The following is an 18,052-nucleotide window of genomic DNA, read 5'->3' as shown; positions in this document are numbered from 1 at the left end:
AAAACCTAAGCAGTTCTGCTGCCTGACGGATCGCCAGTGACAAACCCATGCAAATTAGTTGCTTTTTCTGTAAACAGCTGGAAAGAAAAAAATCAAAAAACACAAGCCTCCCTTTCCAAAACCGTGCACACAAAGGGAAAAAAAAACCCCACTACCTGAATACACCCCTCCCTGCCCTAGGACACGGCGGAGCACGAACTCATGAACCACAGCCTACTTGAGAATCCAAGTGTAGTGAGCTCTGTCGGGAAAGAGACACTGCATCTTCAGGGTACTCTCCTACGAGTGCCACCACTGCAGGACTGGAACAACACTAACGCAGAAAATAAATAGGAAAAAGTAATGCTATTTATTAGAAGATTTCCAGCTCTGAATTACTCTGTTTAAATTATAATGCAAGATAAACAAGTTTGGATAGAAATGTGTTTGCTCTCCCAATGTTTGGGCTTTCAAAAAACATCTCCTAAGAATCAATTTTAAAAAGCATTTTAGAATTTGATATAGCCATAAATTAATACTGTATGGAGATGATTAATATCCTATGCTAGTGGTCAGTGACCTTTTGTAAACACTAGCCAGATGCTAGCAACACTGGCTAGAAAACTACCGTCACAGGGCTTTTTAACAAGCAGTATCATATTTCTTTCCAACAACCTGATTCTTAATTGTTTTCACAAAACCTTTTCCTATTTTTTGATATACTTTATTTTAAACCTAATACCTGAAAACATAAACAAGTCTTCAAACCTCTTCCACTAACACTAAGTCCACAAGGCAATTAACTCCAGTTGGCCATAACTACGTAAGCTTTCGTGCGAGAGATCCCTTCAGGTGGGATCTCCCCCTCTCCCCTTCCGTCCGCCCCCTCCCCAAACAATCCATGCACCCTCCCGTTGAGGAGGGACAGCAGGAAGTGGCACAGTGGACTGGCATTCCCCTCTACGTGCGATTCAGCGTCTGGAAGATTCGAGATATCTGTAGCATGACAGGCCCAGTTTCTGGATCGTTCATCCACTGAGTGCTGTTCAAGGGGTTTTCAAGCATATCCTCGAAGGCTGCCAAGAGATGGAAATTGCAACACTCAGTTAGTCCTTAAGTCAGCAAAGGCTGCAAAGTTTGGGATGCTCCAAGGACAGGACAGCTAGAAATAGCTGCAACTCAAAGGCAGAGGGCGAGCATCACCCCAAACCGGTGGAGTACACATCATACATTTACCATGTGCAGGCCTGAGTGTCCCCAGCCGGGGATGCAACGGGCTGGTACGCTTCCCCCACTCCTCAGCGTTACCTTCACTGCAGACAGAGGGCGATTAAATACTCAGCCTGGATTACGGTCCACCTTACAAAACCTCAAGGACATGGGTTTGAAGAGCTAAAGCCTTAGCAAATGTCTACAGGCAGGAGCAGGGAGCGTGCTACGCAACTCATCCATTTAGGAAAGCCCATCTCAGTAGCGGGTCATCTGCTGCCAGCACACCTATGGGAAGACTCTTCCACAACTCCACTCCGCAAAGATGTTCCCCATCCCAGACTAGATTTCTTAATGGCTAGTTCTTGCACCAATATTATTTTCTAGTCTGGTACTTAACCAAGACTGGAAAGCACTGTCACACCCTTGCTGCGCTCCAGTCATCCTACAGCTACTTCTAACATCTCTGAAAAGTAAGCCAGAAAAATAAGGAGCAGGTATGCCAAAGGCTACCCAGGAACAAGCAGCAGACCCAGCAGAAGCATAGCCTCTTGAGCCCCCAAATCTCAGAGCTCGGTCTTTTTGGAGAGGCTCCCGGAGCTAGAAGGGAAGCAGCATGTTCCCTCCGAGCAGCAGGCACTTTCTCCTTCCTGGTGTTTGGAGAGCGGAGGGTGTCAGGGAGGCAGCCAGTTCCACCTGCCTCGACACAGGCAGAAGGGGAAAGGCTCTCTGTGCAGAACAACGACCTCCATTTCTGGTCAGTGGCAGCACTCCAAGTAGTTAAGAGCAGTTTTTTCTTTCTATATGCAGCTACCTTTATGATGAGCTTCCTTGTCTTGTTTTCAAATATGCTAATTTTCACTACTCTACTTAGGCTGAAGGAGCCAGACAGCTACTGCAAGAGCTGAGCTGCAAATCTGGCAGAAGAACTGTCCAGGCAATAATTTATAAGCCTTATGACAGGCACTGAGCTGGACTACTGGACATTTCGAGCAGTCATTAAGGAACAGGACAAAAAAAGCAGCTGCACAGCTGACCTATTCAGAAGTCACCCAAATGTCAGTGTTGCAAGAGCCTGGCAGAGCGGCACCAAGGTCAGGGTCTGTGTTTTCCCAGGAGCGTTAGTGCAGAGCTCCAACGGACATCCGTGGGAGCTGGAAGTACCCAGCACCTCGGAAAGGCTCATCATGAATACCTTGCTCAAGGTCATGCAGCATGCCTACAGGAAAGCCCAAAACAAAGTACAGATCTCACCTTTCACCACTTTCTATTCTTTTACACAGACTCAGAAGCTTAAAAACGAAAAGATTTATCAACATTCTGTAAGTATCTAATTAAATGTAAACATTCATTATTAAAATCTGTGACAAGAGCAATTTGCAGATGTATCATTAGGAATATATTCTCTGATGTTCATCCGAGCTTTACGGGTGCATATAATGGCATTTCATTTTCTATTTATACTGCGAGCTGCAGCATGGAACCCTCGCTGGAAGCGAAGGGACCATTTGTTCAGAAATCAGAGTGGGAAGGTTCTGCTCTTGAATTATTGAAAGGCTTGCAAACTCCTCTAATTACATTTAAAGTGCTATTTTTAAAAGCTCTCTTGAAAGACCTGCGCATACACCCTTTATGTAAAAGCATTGCTTCACATAAATTTTGAAGGCAAAGACAAAATACAAAACTTTACATATGTCACAGAGCCGATGTCATCCCTCTACACCGTCCTCCAGCGTCAGAGACCAATTCATCAGAGATCTACGTTTCACTGATAGGCTCATCTGTCGGGTACGGGCTGTGCTCACGGCCTTTCTGACCACGAGCACACAGACTGCACAACAGAACCAAAACCCCAGCAAGGAGAAGTGTATTTTCATGTAAGTGATCACAACCTTTGACAAGCAAGGCCTTAGCTCAGACTTCTTGTCTGGTTACTCTTTCACAAATTATCTCTGTCTCCACGACCAGGCCTCAGCACACAGTGAGCTGTACACAGGAGACAGCCTTGTTTTTTCTGTGAAATAATCAGAGTTCTAGACAGACATTCCTGATTTTTCCCCTCACGGCCAATGGAAGCACACAAAAGGGCTCCTAAATCCACAAAAGCATTGCAGCCAGCAGCTATTAAAGTTCTGAGTTCAGCAAGTGTAATCCAGTAGGCTGGGGAACTAGTGTCATGCCTGGGACAGCCCCAAGTCCTGCTCTGGGGTTAGCTCAGTTGCAGCGTGCAGCAAACAAACAACGCAGCTGCCGAAAGCGAGGACAAGGGTTCAGAGCTGCACCGATTCCACAGAGCACACCCCGTCTCTACTCTTACTCACCAGCAACTACAGACACAGTGTGTATCTATAAAAGGAACCCAAGCAGGACTTACCTAGTAGAGTTTTAGGGTTGGTTAGCCCTAACTGTACCACTGGGTTTTCTAAGATGGCTTGGAAGAGAGGGCTGTTGGTGTCAATGCCCTTATCTAAGTCCTCTGGAGAAGGCTTTCTGTCTCCCAGCAGCCATTCACACTGAAAGAAATCACCAGGCACAACAGATATCATGAATGGTTCCATTAGAGTGAAAGCATCTCCAAAGTTCTGATGATGTGGCATGTTAAAAATACTTATTCTTCTCATTGTAAAGATCGAGCTACACATTTCACACCAGATCACTATTCATTTGTTGCTCCCACATTTCTCCTTCAACGGGAACAGCAGCAGTGCCTGGTACAGTAATAAAATTATGCCATCTTGGGATGGTTCAAAGCTCAGGAAAGATGTGCGTTTTCCTACGTACGAGGAACCCCAGCAAACGTGGTTACAGTGCGTCAGCCTGAAGTACCACCCAGCCCAATATCCTCTAGCAGCAGCCAGCACTGGATGCTTAAGAGAAGATTCCTTGGCTGCCAGCTGTGTCCACATAAGTTTTCCTTAACATATCACGCACTAGCAGGGGACTAATCAATCCCTGAAATCCTCCTTTACTTTTGATTCCATACACTGTGGAATGGTAATCTACACACAGCATGGCTTGCATCTCTCGCTCAATCATTTATTCCTGTCCTTTAATTAGTTATTAATTATTGGGAATACCTTTTCCTTTCTCATGAAAGCATAATCTCTTTTGCAGAGTCTGGTGAGGGAGTGTCTCAAAAGCTTTTTTGAAAATCCACACGTTATCCCAAGCAGATTAGCCTCGACCTCATGCATGCCGAGTTCCTCTAAGAAGTCCAAAACCTCTGCATTCTAGTTGTGCATCTCATTTGAAAGAGGCACAGAATATATAGCGCTCACTTCATCTCCCGTAACCGTTGGGCTTTATGACAGATCAAAACATCAACCAATTCAATGCTGAAAACAATCAGTTGAGCACAATATTAGAGCAGTAAGGAAGAGAAATGACATTGTACTCACAGCTGCGTTTTGCTGGTTGTTGTTTACTCTGAGTGCATCTACCACTTCTTTTTCATCAAATCCCATCTCCATCAGGGCAATGACAGCCTAGATCAGATTTGCACAGCTTAATAAATGTAACAAATCAAACAGAAATGAGAACAATCACATTCTTTCACCTTGTGTGCAGGAGCCTTTTGTGGGGCAAAAGACTATTGTTTCCCTTTGTAGGCCACTAAATAATCTTACCTAGAAAGTTTTCAAATACTCTGTATCAAAAGTGCCTTTATTATGAAAAAGAGATCTTAAAGAGTGCTGGTAGTTCCTATTCCCAACACTGAAAACTGCCCACAAGGCAAAAAGCAAGCATACTTGAGGTAGAAAGAAGGGAAGGACAGAAGCACCTTATTTTAGAACTTCTCTCATGTCTCAGTGCTTTTGTTCCCATCTCGCTGGCAGATCAACCTCCACATTCACTTGTGGTTCTACTCAATTTAATTTTACTTCCTGGATTATGATACTGCCAGTGAGTGTTACGTGTTTAGACCAGCGTAGCTAGATGGTGTTACAAGAACGTTTTGTCATTTAGAAATGGTACCCAGGTTGTCAAATAGGAAGAGCTTTTGACCAAAAAACCCCCCCACAAGAAACAGCTCCTTGTGAAAGCAAAGTGCTGGATTCTGAAGAGCACCTCCTGGTGAGTGCAGAGAGTGATAACACCACGTATTTTCATTTCAGCTAATACTGTGTTCTGAAAAAAGGCTAACTTCTGCTGTTTGCTGCAAGACTTAAATCTGCTGGGGATACTTTTCCTTGCCCCTAAATACAATAATGCTCTTCTATCCCTTTCCACGGCAAAAGCACCTCCTCCTGTCCTGCAACCCTTCCTTCCAGATAGCCAGGGGCCTGGCAGCTTTCAGTCCCATCAGATAGTTTTCAGGTTCAGAAGTAATTTAGATACTGTTACCCGAGACAGCAATGCATTAATTAGGTAATATCCCTTTCAGCAACCTGAATTTAAACAGTCCCTAAAGACCGCCACTAAAATACTGTCAAGCCAGCAAAATCTGCATCTACCCAGATGTCCCATTTCATTTATTAACTAAACATCTATTTGGATTCCACGGTGCCCACACAGTCCCTTTCGATCCTAAGTCACATCACAGGGAGATACACAGCACATACTCGTGGGTCAGGACGAAATTCTCTTTTCCTCCGGATCTTCTTGAATATTTCTGTCAGCTCATCCTTGGCCTCTTCCCCAGCCGCTTCTGAACTAGGACCCGCAGTCGCTTCAGCAGAGGATGCGCCAGCTTCCGCCGTGGCTTCTGATGGAGTCTGACCCGGCAGCGGAGTATCCACTGTAGGGTCATCCGCGTGTTCTATCAACCACTCCATGGCCTGTGTCACTGACATACTGAAAAGCAAGGCATGGGGATGAGAAGCACCCCAGGTGTACAGCAGCGTGCCTCATGCATTTGCCTTTGCATTCATTCCCGTGGTATACTGACTTGCAGGTTAAGAGTATCTGAAACATCATAAATAAAGTTTCAGAGCAAACCTCGGAACACCTTAACTCTCTACATTCAGGGCACCACAGGCCCCTCTGAAGCCAGAAAGGCAGAGGAATGAAGCCCACGTGGACAGCTGCAACCCAGATTTTAAGAGGCATTTCTGAGGGAGTCACCTTATTCTCTACATCATCTGCTTTATTTCACCACAGACACCACTTGCAACTGTTGACAAAACTGCAAACAAGGCACGTTCCAAATTTACACGGAACCACATCTCAGATGCAAAGTGCTTTGTTGCTTCTTAAGGAGATCTCTCAGACATCCATGCAGCGACCACGGAATGCCATTAATAATAAGAAAAAAGGAGGGTGAAAAACATTACATGTGCACCAGCTCTTCTTTCCAGAGCAAGGACAGCACCGTTTCCCCTTCCCTGTGCCACCTGCACGCTGCCTGCAGCAGCGCTGTTCTTCAAGTTAATGCTTTTCCCAACCTAGTTTTAGCTGACCCACATAAAGAGACTTCAGAAAAAAAAAAAAGGCAGTTTTCTTTTTAACCGTATCAAGTAATTTACAGGCAGTGTGCTGAGTACACTTACTGATTTAATCGAAGGGCTTTGACAGCTCTGCTTTCTGGAAACCCCATTTCTGTAAGCTGTCGCAGAGCTATCTCATCCACTCTGTCCTCCTCATCCTCGTCCAGCATGGCTAACACATACACAAACAAAACAATATTCAGATTGACTTCAAACTAAAATAATCCCCTTTCTCAATGGAATGGCATGCGTCAAGTTCAAATCCCATTCTTCTCCTCCACCCCTGCTTGTTCCCTGAATTTGCTATCTCATCATTTCCTTTGCTGCGCTCAGCTTGATCAGTCTCAGGTAGAGTCTTCCTGAACGAAGGCTTTGTCCAGATGCATTCAAGATCTCAAACAAAAGACAGCTCACTCTCACACTACCCTGGTATTTCCACATATGAAAATATACAGGAGATTCTAGATAACTGAAGAATAGATCTTCAGTGAGTTGGATTTCATCCTAACACATCAAGGGCAAGCATTTCCCACAAATTGAATCAACAGCTACATTTTCTCCTCATTTTACTATCTCCTTGTGCTTTTCAACTGCTCTGTACCATCCCTAAATGGAACTGCTCATCCATCCCAAAGGGACCTTCCAAGTTTTGTATAACCCTTACTCACCAGCTGAAATCTTTGCCACAAAGTTTGTAGTAGCTTCACTATTACAGCGAGGTGTGGCCTTCGCTCTGCAGGCCCACACTCTGGCTAGGGAAGCAAACAAGCTCCCAGGATTGAACTAGTAACTATAAAGATATATTCATACCATTTGCCTTCTTAAATAGTTCAACCGCATCTGGGTTCAATGCCAGCAATTTCTGTGCAACTTCTATGAGAGACACCAAGATCTTCCGGAGCTCTGTCTGGAACTGCAAGAAAGGAAACTGTCAAAACATTTAGACAGGAAGTTACCAGACATGGTTAAATCTTAATATATCCATTGTTAGCACCTCAGCAGTAGTCTGCCCCCCCGTGCAGAAGGTTGCTTCATTTGCATTGTTTAATGTCTCAAAAAGCCTTTCCTGTGAATTGCTCCCTGCAAGCAGAAGGTACCGGGTAGAAAGGTCCTTTTATTTCTACCAGTACACTGCAAGGCGTGTGGTGCTCAGGAACACTCACTGCTTCACACAAGACGGACTCCCACCTGGCACAAGTGTGGTAAGGAGAGTGTCACAGCAGCCCTGTTCCAGTGCTACTCGCTTCTGTGAACCAACGAGCCCTCCTGGTCTGTCATCTGCTTTCTAGTAATCTGAAGCTGCACAACACACATCAAAGCTGTTTTCTAAACTGAAGCATCACAAACTCCTTTCACTTGGACACTTGTTCTTAAAAATGCCATGCTCAGTGGGGTCATGTTGGATATTAAACAGCCCAAATGGCAACATTCCCTTTAGGTTTAGGGCACTGCCCGCCTGCAATAGGAAGGCGGATTCGCTGCTTCATACCCCTACTAGTACAGAAGGGCAAAAGGCACCCCCAGACTGCCGCAGACAGACAGAAGCATTACAGACTCTACCAGCATTCAATTACTGAAGCCAAAACTTATGCCTAGTTTCTCTTTTCAGAGCCGTGGAAGAGGAAGAAAAAAAAAAAACCACACTGCAAACACCTGAACTATTTAAGACTGAAAAAATAAAAACCCCTACATTCACATTTGCTAGACATGTTTACTGAGGCTGTGCCACAGACAAATAAAACCTTTAAAACCACAATTTGGAACAGTGTTTTATTATTACTAAACTGTATGACCTGTGTCTAAATCTTAAGCTATCCTCTTTAATATACATCTGAATTTCTCTTACAAAGAAAAGAGAATCACATTCACATGTGAGAGAAGAGGTTATACAAGACAAAAGCCTGCTTGGATGCTAGTGTGAAAGTTTAAAAACTCAAGTCTAATACTTACATCCCTCATGTTGTGATGGGCCACAGTGCGATCTACGTTGCGAGAGGGCAGGTTTGCAGTTGCCTTGAGAATAGCATCCTTATCAGGAGCTTTCTGCTCTTGCTTCCTCTGAAGGATAGGAAGGAATAGGATAACTCATTATCCACAGAACAAAGAACACAGCATAGTGGAGAGCAGTTTCATATTCTTCATCAAGGAGTGCTTTGTAACTTGCAACTATGAGAAACAGCAGTCTGGGAAACGCAGGGGATTAGTAGCGCCAGTATCATTCTGCAATTACAGAGCAAAACTGGACCCGTCGGTTTGCCCCATTTTTAGTCTTTATACCTATTTCTGACATCTAAACACGCAGGGAAACTCTGGCATCAAGAGGGAAAGTGATGTATCAAACACGAAGAGAACTCAGAGGCCCAGGACCATACTCTGCTGCACATGGTCTGCTCACAGCACGCGCTCTTCAAACCCATGGTTTGCTGAGAGATGTCCCCATACTGCACACAGGCTAACGCGTAACCGCTCGGCACAAAGTGCTTCGCGGCTTGCAAGCAGCAGAGATAGAGGGTGCCTTGGATTTTCAGTACACACTTACAGTCCAGGACAAAACTCAGCAGGGTACAGACTAAATATTTCCCAGTCTTATAAGTTATGCTATTAGAGTGACATTCTGCATGGCAAGATCTTATGAAGAGAGAGACAGACACCAGTACCTACAGGAAGGGATACACAGACATACACCAACAGCCAGAGGAAGCAAGAAAAAACAAAGCTGTGCAAGGACAAAGTAGAGGGATGGAGGAATTCACAGTGTCAAGCACAAGCATCACTCAAAGTGTTGATAACATCAGCTACAGCACCACTCGTGCATAAGCATCCTCCTGGGCACCACTGACCCCCAGTAACAGTTACATCCCAGTAAAATAATAGTAGGGTGCCAACACTTCAGCTCTCGAGATCTAGTTAGAGGGTGACAAGGCACACAGATACAGACAGAAACCAGCCTGACAGCAAATCAACATATTTCTGTTGGGAAATAGACACCAGAGACAAAGCAGGGCACTTGCTGAACTATGCTTATACAGTTATTAGACATTTGTTCAAAGATCAAACCTATTCCACTTCCACAGAGCATATCTGCATGTCTCACTCTACGGCAAATGTTCTCACCATCAAAGTTAAAAATGGAAATTCAGCTTCCTCAACGTTTGGAAGAAATAGTGAATTTTTTTTCCTAGAATTTAACTGGCAGCATTTGCCTCTACAGACAGCGTACCCCACAGCAATCCTTCTGCAGTTCATTAACAAGCATTTGATCAAAACGGCCAAGTCATGAAGTTTTCAAACTCACTTTCTCCTCTGCTGACACGTCTGCCATTTTGGGGAGCGGAGGCGGCGCACGCTTTTTTATTAAAAGCAAGACATCTAGAAAGAGAACAATACCACAATGCATTAGAAAACAACATGAAAACAGTTCTTGCCAGATACCTCACCAATTCAATTTTCCTGGAGATGAATTCTGTATTAATTCCACTGCAGCATCAGCCCCATTTCACACTTGAAAACCTGTATGGCTTTACACACTCCCCTTCAGTATGTGCAATTACTTAGTGCACAGGGAACGCAGAACATGGTCCATTGTTAGCTACACTCTGTGACTGGTTCTCCTCCTCAAACACCATTACAGAAGGTATTACAGGCTCCAGCTGTCTTGTACATTAACAGTACATCAATTGGCTCTTCACAATAAGCAAGGACCAGCACTTCCAGTGCTCCCACTGAGAAGGAAGCAGTAGAGAGGCCATGGATGGTTTTTGGTCTAAGCTGGGGCCTTCTTTCAACTGCAGCAAGCGCCAAGCTTCAACAAGAACTTCCAGTATCGGGCTGAAGCTCACTTTTTTGTGTGAATGGCAGCACATCAGTTCAGCCTGAAGCAGAGCTGGTAGCCCACCAGGGCAAGTCTTGAGGCCAAACAAGTCTTCAGTCTCAGATACCCCATATGACCTGGCATGAGCTTGGGCTTTTAAGACTAATACCTTCCCTTTACAAGGCACCTTTTTCTAGAGATCATGTGATGCTTTACAAGTTGCTAGGAGCTCAGTTTCTGCCACACAGATTCGAAGGATGGCAAGATGCAGACATGCTAGCCAGAGCCCAAAATGGGCCCGCGCAGCATCTGCAGCCTGATACGGCCTGACATGCAGTTTTCAGTCCACTGCATTAAGCAGCTGAAAAGCAACCAAACCATGCTTTGCACAAGTTTCCTTGGTCTGGCTCAGCGCATAACAGCCAAGAGCAACAGCTGGGGAAGGCTGTTAACCCTCATTTGTCCAGCTGATGAGAACACAAAAGGATCCACGTGCTGCCTCTTGGCTGCCCTGCGCAGTCAGCCGGTGGCAATCAGCTGTCGGCTGCGATCTTGTCTCCCTGACAAGGCACGTGAAAGAGAGCACACCGCAGAGGGAGAAGGAGCAGAGGCACCTGCACAACAGCTTACTGCCACTGCACAGTTAATACTGCTGAGCTGCTGCAAACTGCAATTCAAAACTCTGTAGGAGCCAGCACCTGCCTAGAAATAACACACCACCCATCAGCAAAAATGCTGTCCCTCGCCTTTGCCTAAGATGGCACTTCTCAGCTCCTGCTCAGCTCTAAAGGTGATAGGTGACACTACCCTGGAAGAGACTCCAAACTGCTCGTGTTCACGGCAGCGGCTCTCCAGCCTGCATGAACTCAGGCAAAAATCCAGCAACCCTACTGCTGAGCTTCTGGTTCAGACTGTTTCAGCCTACAGCAGTCCTACTCCCTGCTCCTCGCTTTCTGCCCCACAGCCCTTAATCTCCAGAAGGGACCATTAGCTTTCAGCTGTCTAGTAAAAACTGACTCCAGCTCCCACCTTCAGGTCTTCTTCTGCATCACATTAATCCTTTACACCTTTAAAGTTCAGGAGCAAACACACACCTCACACTCTACTGCAGTCAGTGATACTACAGCGTGATGGATTCTGACCCACGTTTCCCAAGGACAGGAGATCTAAACTGCAGACACCCAGATACACTTCAGCAACCATCCTACTGCTTGACCTGGAGACCTCAAGAAACCTCTCAAAAGCACTGGGTTGTCCATCTTGGGATACTCAGCCACGACAACTATTTTTGAATCCTTTTGAAGGATAAAAGCTACTCTGGAGGTTTAAAACAGTTCCTTTACAAGGAGATAAAAATAATCTGTTTAACTTACTGACTTAATGAACACTCCTAATTCCTTTTTTGCTCTTAAAAGGAAGAGTGAAGAAAAGTAAACTGCTCAAGGTGCTTGCTCTGAGGGGAAAAAAAAAAAGTTGTTTTTTCTCCTCTTCCTTTTTTGCCACCTTAATAGTTTCCTGTGTCAAAGCAGAGAGTACATATGAGAAGGTTACTGTCTGGAACTTGCCAAATAGTTAAACACAATCCCATGTTTCCAGGCTGATAGGATAACAAATCAGACCACCTCACCTCTATCTTGAATGTTTTCCTCCAACACTGTTTTTGTGTCTGTCAGCACCTTCTCAGAAGTAGCATGTATCAACTTATGATGCGTCACGGTTTTTGGATCTTCCAAGCTCCCAGGTACACACTGTAGAAGGATCATAAATATTGAAGATCAGAAGACAGAAACGAGCCTCCTGCATGAATCACTGCCCTTCGCACTGAGCATTCTCCACATACAAACTCTGCCATCATTTACTAGCTGCTTAATAGCTTAAGTAACTGCAATATGCCAGAGGCCAGTGCACAGAACGTATTTTATGAAAGAAACTGAGGCTTGATTTGTGCTGTAACAATGCCAACCATGGGAGTTTTCTACCTGCATATCCAAGCTCCTGGCTGGGAAGAACAGTCAACAAAAGGAAGGATTCTAGCCTTCCTTCCCTGATGCTGTTAATTTAATAGCTACGTCTGCAAGTTGGACTAGATCCTTACGGATCCCTTCCAACTTGAGGTATTTCTATGATGCTGGGATTTAAGTTCCTACTGATTATGATGCTCTAAAATCTTTCCACAGACAGTTTCAAAGACCTAACGTTACAGCTCAATCGCCCCAAACGAGCCCTTCACAGTCACCAGCCTATGTGAGTGGATTTCTGCTTTCGCAGTACGTCTCTATCACACTTAATTCTGAGTGTTTGGTCCTGTAGTCAGGCCTACAGAGGTTTAGAGCATAGATGTCCTGGGACCCACAGCTACATTAATTCTGCAGCAGATCGCCAAGGTCACTCATACTCAGTGAGAAGTCTGGGGGTAGCAATTAGTATTGTGAACTAATGCGGATCTACAAAAAGCATCCAGTGTTTTTACAGAAGGGAATGCTACAGTAATTGCAGGATGCTTCTCGTTTGTATCTAGTGTCCAAACAGAGGAGAAACTGCTTCAGGCAGTAATTACGATTTACACAACACTATCAGTCTAAACAAGCAACTGCCAGCAGTGATTTTGGTACATGACCTTAAACTGGGAAGGAAACAGCAGTATCTGCACCTTGTTCCGAGCTGAAATCAACAGCCTTGGCTGCTGGAGCCCTGACCTGGGCTGCGCAAGAGTTACACTCAACTTTTCTTCCCATCTATAAACAATCAACACACAACAGATTTCTTTCGTGTATGAATGTTGTGCTCAACTCCTTATTACAATTCTAAATTGTATGTCAATTCCCGCCCTAGGAAATAAAGTTAAAATCCTGAAAAAAGAGCATGTGCACACACAGGCCTTGACCTGACTGAGCTTCACACTGGGGTGGCTCCCGGATCCAGTGACAGATTTCAGGAACATTACGTCAGTGCATCTGGAGGCTTCTAATTTGTTTGAGTGGAAAAAGTAAGCACAGTGGTTGCAATTCCAGAAAGGCAAAATTTAAAATAAAAACCTACCAAACCCACAAAATTGCTGCTGCTGTTCTCGCCACAAAATAGGACACTTAATGCTGACCTCACCTGCTCTGCTCACGGAAAATAGCTTTTAATGACACTTCTTCCAATACGTGTTTCTACCAAGTCACTTTTACCATGTCTGCAGAAGAGTGTGTTCAACCTTCACGTAAGAGACATTTCCAGAAACCCCACAGAAACCAGTGCTTCATTCTGATGTAGCATTTAGTACCACCAGCCTCCCCCAGAGGAATCCTTTTAGTCCATCATCACCTTTTCTGTTGTGACTGCAACTGATGGAAAACTCAGCTACCTGCTCTTTTCCCAAACATAATGCACTTGTTTTCAACCCAGATCCAGTCCTTCATCTGAGCTTCTGTACAGTTCTGGTGCCTCGGTAAGACTGAGGTGAGAATGTTTGAGTCCTGCTTTGTAGAACGGCAGCTTCTCCCTAATCCTTCAGCATTTTAACTGCTGAACAAAAGCCAAAGAACACATTAAAGCCTGGCAGCAGCCGGGAGTACCTCCTGTAATCGAGCTGTAAGTTACCCAGAGCGTGTAAGAGTACATCAGTGGAACATCTCCTCTCCGAACACTGTCAAAATGTTGTGGTTACAGATCCTAAGAGCCAGACTCCAAAAAGAACAACTTGAAAATGGGAGCTGGGAGGGGTATGTTTGGGGTGGGATGGGACACGACACAGACCTATTATCCATTCTTTTTTAAGGGGGGTGTGTGTGTACAATCATGCTCACTAAGGTGAAAGTAAGTGAAAAAATAACAGTTGCTGGTTTAAAGGAAAAGCCCTGTGGTCACCCAGTCTTACTTCCCGTTCCTCTAATCACTTTGTTACAACTGCACAGAACCATAAGGCATGTACAGGCACCACATATATGTATCAAGGAGACTGCTCAGTGAAATACTTAGTTTAACATTTTAACATGGCCTGGAAATAGAAAAGCCATCTCAATAGGCAACACCACTCCCAGCATCCCAACAGGGACCTACCACCACTGAACAGCAGATCCCGCGGTGGAATCTTGCTTCATGAGGAGCCTATCTGCCAAAACACAGTATTTTTGTACTAAATACAGTGCTTTAAAGCACTACTGAAAACATCTTCCCACCCAGAGAGAGCAGAGCACTGCTAATGCACAGAAAGAGCCGTGAAGAGACAGGAATTCCCTGCACAGTCTGCCACACAGAGGGAGAGGAGGAATCCGGGTGTCCCGGGGCACGGCTGGGGTAAGGAGCACTGCTCCCCAGCAATGTGGGTGCAGCATGCTGGGGAACCTGAGCGCTCTCACCTCTTTTTTGTGCCAAACGACTGTAAGGAGGGGCTCTGCTCTTTCATGGTTCTGCTTCCAGCATAACTATTTGCATTTACCACAGGAGCTGAGGGCAGGCTGCTTTGCCAGGCAGGTGAGAAACCTTTGTTCACTGGTGCCTGAGCAACCGCTTGCACTGTAATCCCCGATGATGCTAAATGCTGTTTTGCACAGCCTGGAATCCTGATTAACCACAAGGCTTTCTGTTTGTTTTTAAAATAAGAAAAAGCTTTTTTTTTTTTGTTTGCTTTTATTAACAGGAACATTTGAAAATAGCACTGACACTCCCTACTACCATGCCTGGGGCTTAAGCCACCTGCACCCCTCACAGAGTATCCGAAACACGCCCAGGGGTATGCACCTACCTTATCTCTGCACTCTGAGAACTAGCACCTTGCATCTCTGCTCCACAGATGCTCATCACACCCTAGAACCCAGGCAAGTATCCCTGAGGCAGCTTATGGCCAACAGAGGCATAGAGACATTAAAGGCTTGCCCCACGCTGTCAGGAAAACTACAGGTAGAGCTTACGTACACACACAGCCCACACTGCTACGAGCGCAGGAACACGAGTTACACCAGTATTTCAGAAATACTGCTGAGCCCCAGCAAGAAGCAACCGTCTCCTGCAATTAGAGCAGGAGAACCAGGATGCCTACAGCACTGCCAGCCGAACCGGTGCTGCCCCTGGACTGTCAGCACTGGGCACAACACTTATGAACCATCAAAATATTGAAGTTGAAAGCTTGAGTTTCTGTGGTTAAGCTGACTTTTAAAGGTCCCTTCCAACCCAAGCCATTCTATGATTCTACGAGGTTCCGAAATGAGCAGTTGCTTTTGAAGGAAACCACTCAGGGCCTGCTCCAGCCGAGGTGCTGGGGCCTTGCGTCGGGACACGCGACTGCTCCAGGAGAACACTTTGATGGAGAAACTTGAGTTCACAAATAACTAGTGAGGGAAACAACTTATTATCAGGTATTTGCTCATAGACTACAGACAGCATTACTGAAGGCAGCAATTTGACTACGTGTAATCACCACTAAATTGTTACAGGCCAAGAGACAGAACTAGTGGGAGATTTTGCTTGGTGGGTTTGGTTTTTTCTTTATCTGTAACAAAAACCAACCCATAAAATTCAGAAAAATACAAGACATCACGAGTGACACTTCAGTGATCAGCAAGCATTTGAATGTTACGGAGGGAAAAGCGGCCACCTTCCCAGTTCAACCTCTTACAAACATTATCTGCCCCCTGCTTTCCAAAAGAATGACTTCAAAGATTTTAGGGAGCATAATAATCAGCATCTTGCAAGAGATGGCTGCATAAGTTATCTCAAGGTGCTATCAAGATTCATTGCAACATACCCATGATCAGAAGCCATTATTTTTCCATTTCTGTTTTCCCCTCCATAAAACTATATTATCCATAACCATTATGCAAATCCATACCATTAGCACAAAGCAGTACAGAATGAAATCAAGCATCGTGCCAAGTTATCAATTGTCTTCTGCCCTGGCTGGAACTGCAATGCAAGCATCTATTCAATTAAGCTTCCTGATAATTAAAGGCCTTTCAGCTCTACGCATATGCATATAATCATTACCCCACCCTGTTTTGGCAGTCTTTGCACCACTCTTCTGCTTAATCACTCAGCGGCACTGAGGGGGACAAGAGGGGTTCCTCCTTCAAGGAACACAGTGCGGGAGGCCCTGCACCCCACAGCAAGCCACCCCCGTCTTCCCTGAAGAAGGATCACACCTACCTCAGGCAAAGCAAACCAATTGCAGCCCTTCTCATCCTTAATTAAAAGAAAAAAAAGAAAAAAAAAGAAAAACACAAACAAACACAAGGACTACAGGGGAAGAAAAACCAGTGTGTCCACGAGTTGTAGTTGAAAGCAAACAAGTAGCAGGCCCGAGGCTCAGGGCACCAGGGCTGCTGGTCGCCCTTACTTCACAGCGTCCCTGTTCAGAAAAATAATGCCTCTTACTCTTCAAATGGGGGTTAAGTAATTACACATTGCAGGTATGTTCTCCTATTGCAACCCTGCTTTATGAAAAACTCTTTGCAAGACTTTGAAGACAAAACCCACTGTTAAATGTGGTTTAGTAAACTGTGCTCCCAGAGACTGGAGACGAGGCTCTTGCTTTTGCCACTTACACGTCTCTCAGCAAGAAATTCAGCAGGTTACGACTCAAGCTGCCAGACCACGCTGTGTTGGTTCCAGAATGACAGACTTTAGGACAGCCCTGGTCATGGGTCACAGGCTTACACGCTGCTGTTGTCAATCACAGTTTCGCTTTAAACAGACACAGCAGATCTTCAAAACTCAGTCCAGTAGTTTTGAAACAGCTGATTTTAGCATTTAACATCCACAAACACAGCAGTGGCAAGTAAGCATGTGAGTACAAAGAGACTGTTTTCCAGCTCAACTTCCACAGACTGCGTCTGTGCATTTTTACACGTTTTCTCTTCCAGACAGCAATTAGTAACGTACCCTTTGGAGACACCCATTAAGACCTTAGTGCTTAGAGCACAGGGAGAGCATCAGAAGGGCCTGTTCTTTCCTCACCAAGTATCCCACTAGCTACTGTGCCAACACCAGGTTTTCAAAAAAAGTAAGTTCTTCAGTGACTACTTTCCCTGGGCGATCTTAAACAGAAACAAGAAACAAAGCAGGCTATAATTTCTGAAGGGAAATCATCAGAAGCCAGTTCACCAAACTCTTGCAACACACGGGTCACCCGTTCATCGAGCGCACGCAGGAGCCGGTGGTCTCCAACACTACCGCAAAAACACATACCAGATGTTATAACTGAAGGTTGCAAAGTCATGTCCCCCCTCCCTAAACCTTCCTTTTCCAACAAAACTCTTGAAACAGGCGTTTTCGTTCTACGTGGAACAGTTTCACGTAACTCGGGGTTGGCAGAGACAGCAAACCAGAACACAGAAACATTTGTTTACTTCGGCTACTTTTTTTTTTTTTAACGGTTACAGGGCGTTGGAAAAATCTGTTCTCTTCACACGGGGACTTGCCTGCCCTCCGTTCTTCGACCCTGAGTCTCAGTCCCTGCCTGGCTCACGGCAGAAAGCGCAGATTTCGGCGTTATCTACCCCTCGCACCCGCGCCGGGCTCGCCGCATCACCCCACACCCCCGAGGGCTTCCCGGGGGGGCTGGGCAGCCCCGCCGGACCGGACACCCCTCCTTACGTGCTTCAGGCAGCGCTCCTTCAGCTTCTCCACCGTGGTGTCCTCGGGAACC

The 18,052-nt window shown here is 45.3% G+C and overlaps 1 protein-coding gene across 1 annotated transcript; it reads right to left on the bottom strand.

Moving 5' to 3' along the window:
* Nucleotides 1-332: 332 nt before the first annotated feature.
* UBAC1 (UBA domain containing 1) lies at nucleotides 333-18,046 on the bottom strand. The gene is made up of 10 exons (XM_010153559.1): nucleotides 18,001-18,046; nucleotides 12,053-12,173; nucleotides 9,910-9,983; nucleotides 8,565-8,672; nucleotides 7,425-7,527; nucleotides 6,678-6,786; nucleotides 5,751-5,982; nucleotides 4,587-4,673; nucleotides 3,563-3,701; nucleotides 333-1,055 (listed from the first exon to the last, which is right to left on the bottom strand). Exons 3-10 carry the CDS (start codon nucleotides 9,934-9,936, stop codon nucleotides 940-942), a joined length of 921 nt encoding a protein of 306 aa, XP_010151861.1. The 5' UTR covers nucleotides 9,937-9,983; nucleotides 12,053-12,173; nucleotides 18,001-18,046; the 3' UTR covers nucleotides 333-939.
* Between the last annotated feature and the right edge of the window lie 6 nt (nucleotides 18,047-18,052).

The sequence above is a fragment of the Eurypyga helias genome, unplaced genomic scaffold (assembly GCF_000690775.1).
Source record: "Eurypyga helias isolate BGI_N326 unplaced genomic scaffold, ASM69077v1 scaffold15476, whole genome shotgun sequence".
Lineage (NCBI taxonomy): Eukaryota > Metazoa > Chordata > Aves > Eurypygiformes > Eurypygidae > Eurypyga > Eurypyga helias.
The sequence above is the reverse complement of the archived record's forward strand: the minus strand, read 5'-3'. Positions and strand labels throughout refer to the sequence as shown.

Bases quoted from the DNA above. Each gene is read 5' to 3' on its own strand.
- UBAC1 (XM_010153559.1), bottom strand. From the start codon at position 9,936: ATGGCAGACGTGTCAGCAGAGGAGAAA. The intron at 8,673-9,909 runs GTGAGTTTGAAA...CCTATCCTTCAG, and splicing joins ACGTGTCAGCAGAGGAGAAA to AGGAAGCAAGAGCAGAAAGC. The intron at 1,056-3,562 runs GTAAGTCCTGCT...ATCTCTTGGCAG, and splicing joins CAACCCTAAAACTCTACTAG to CCTTCGAGGATATGCTTGAA.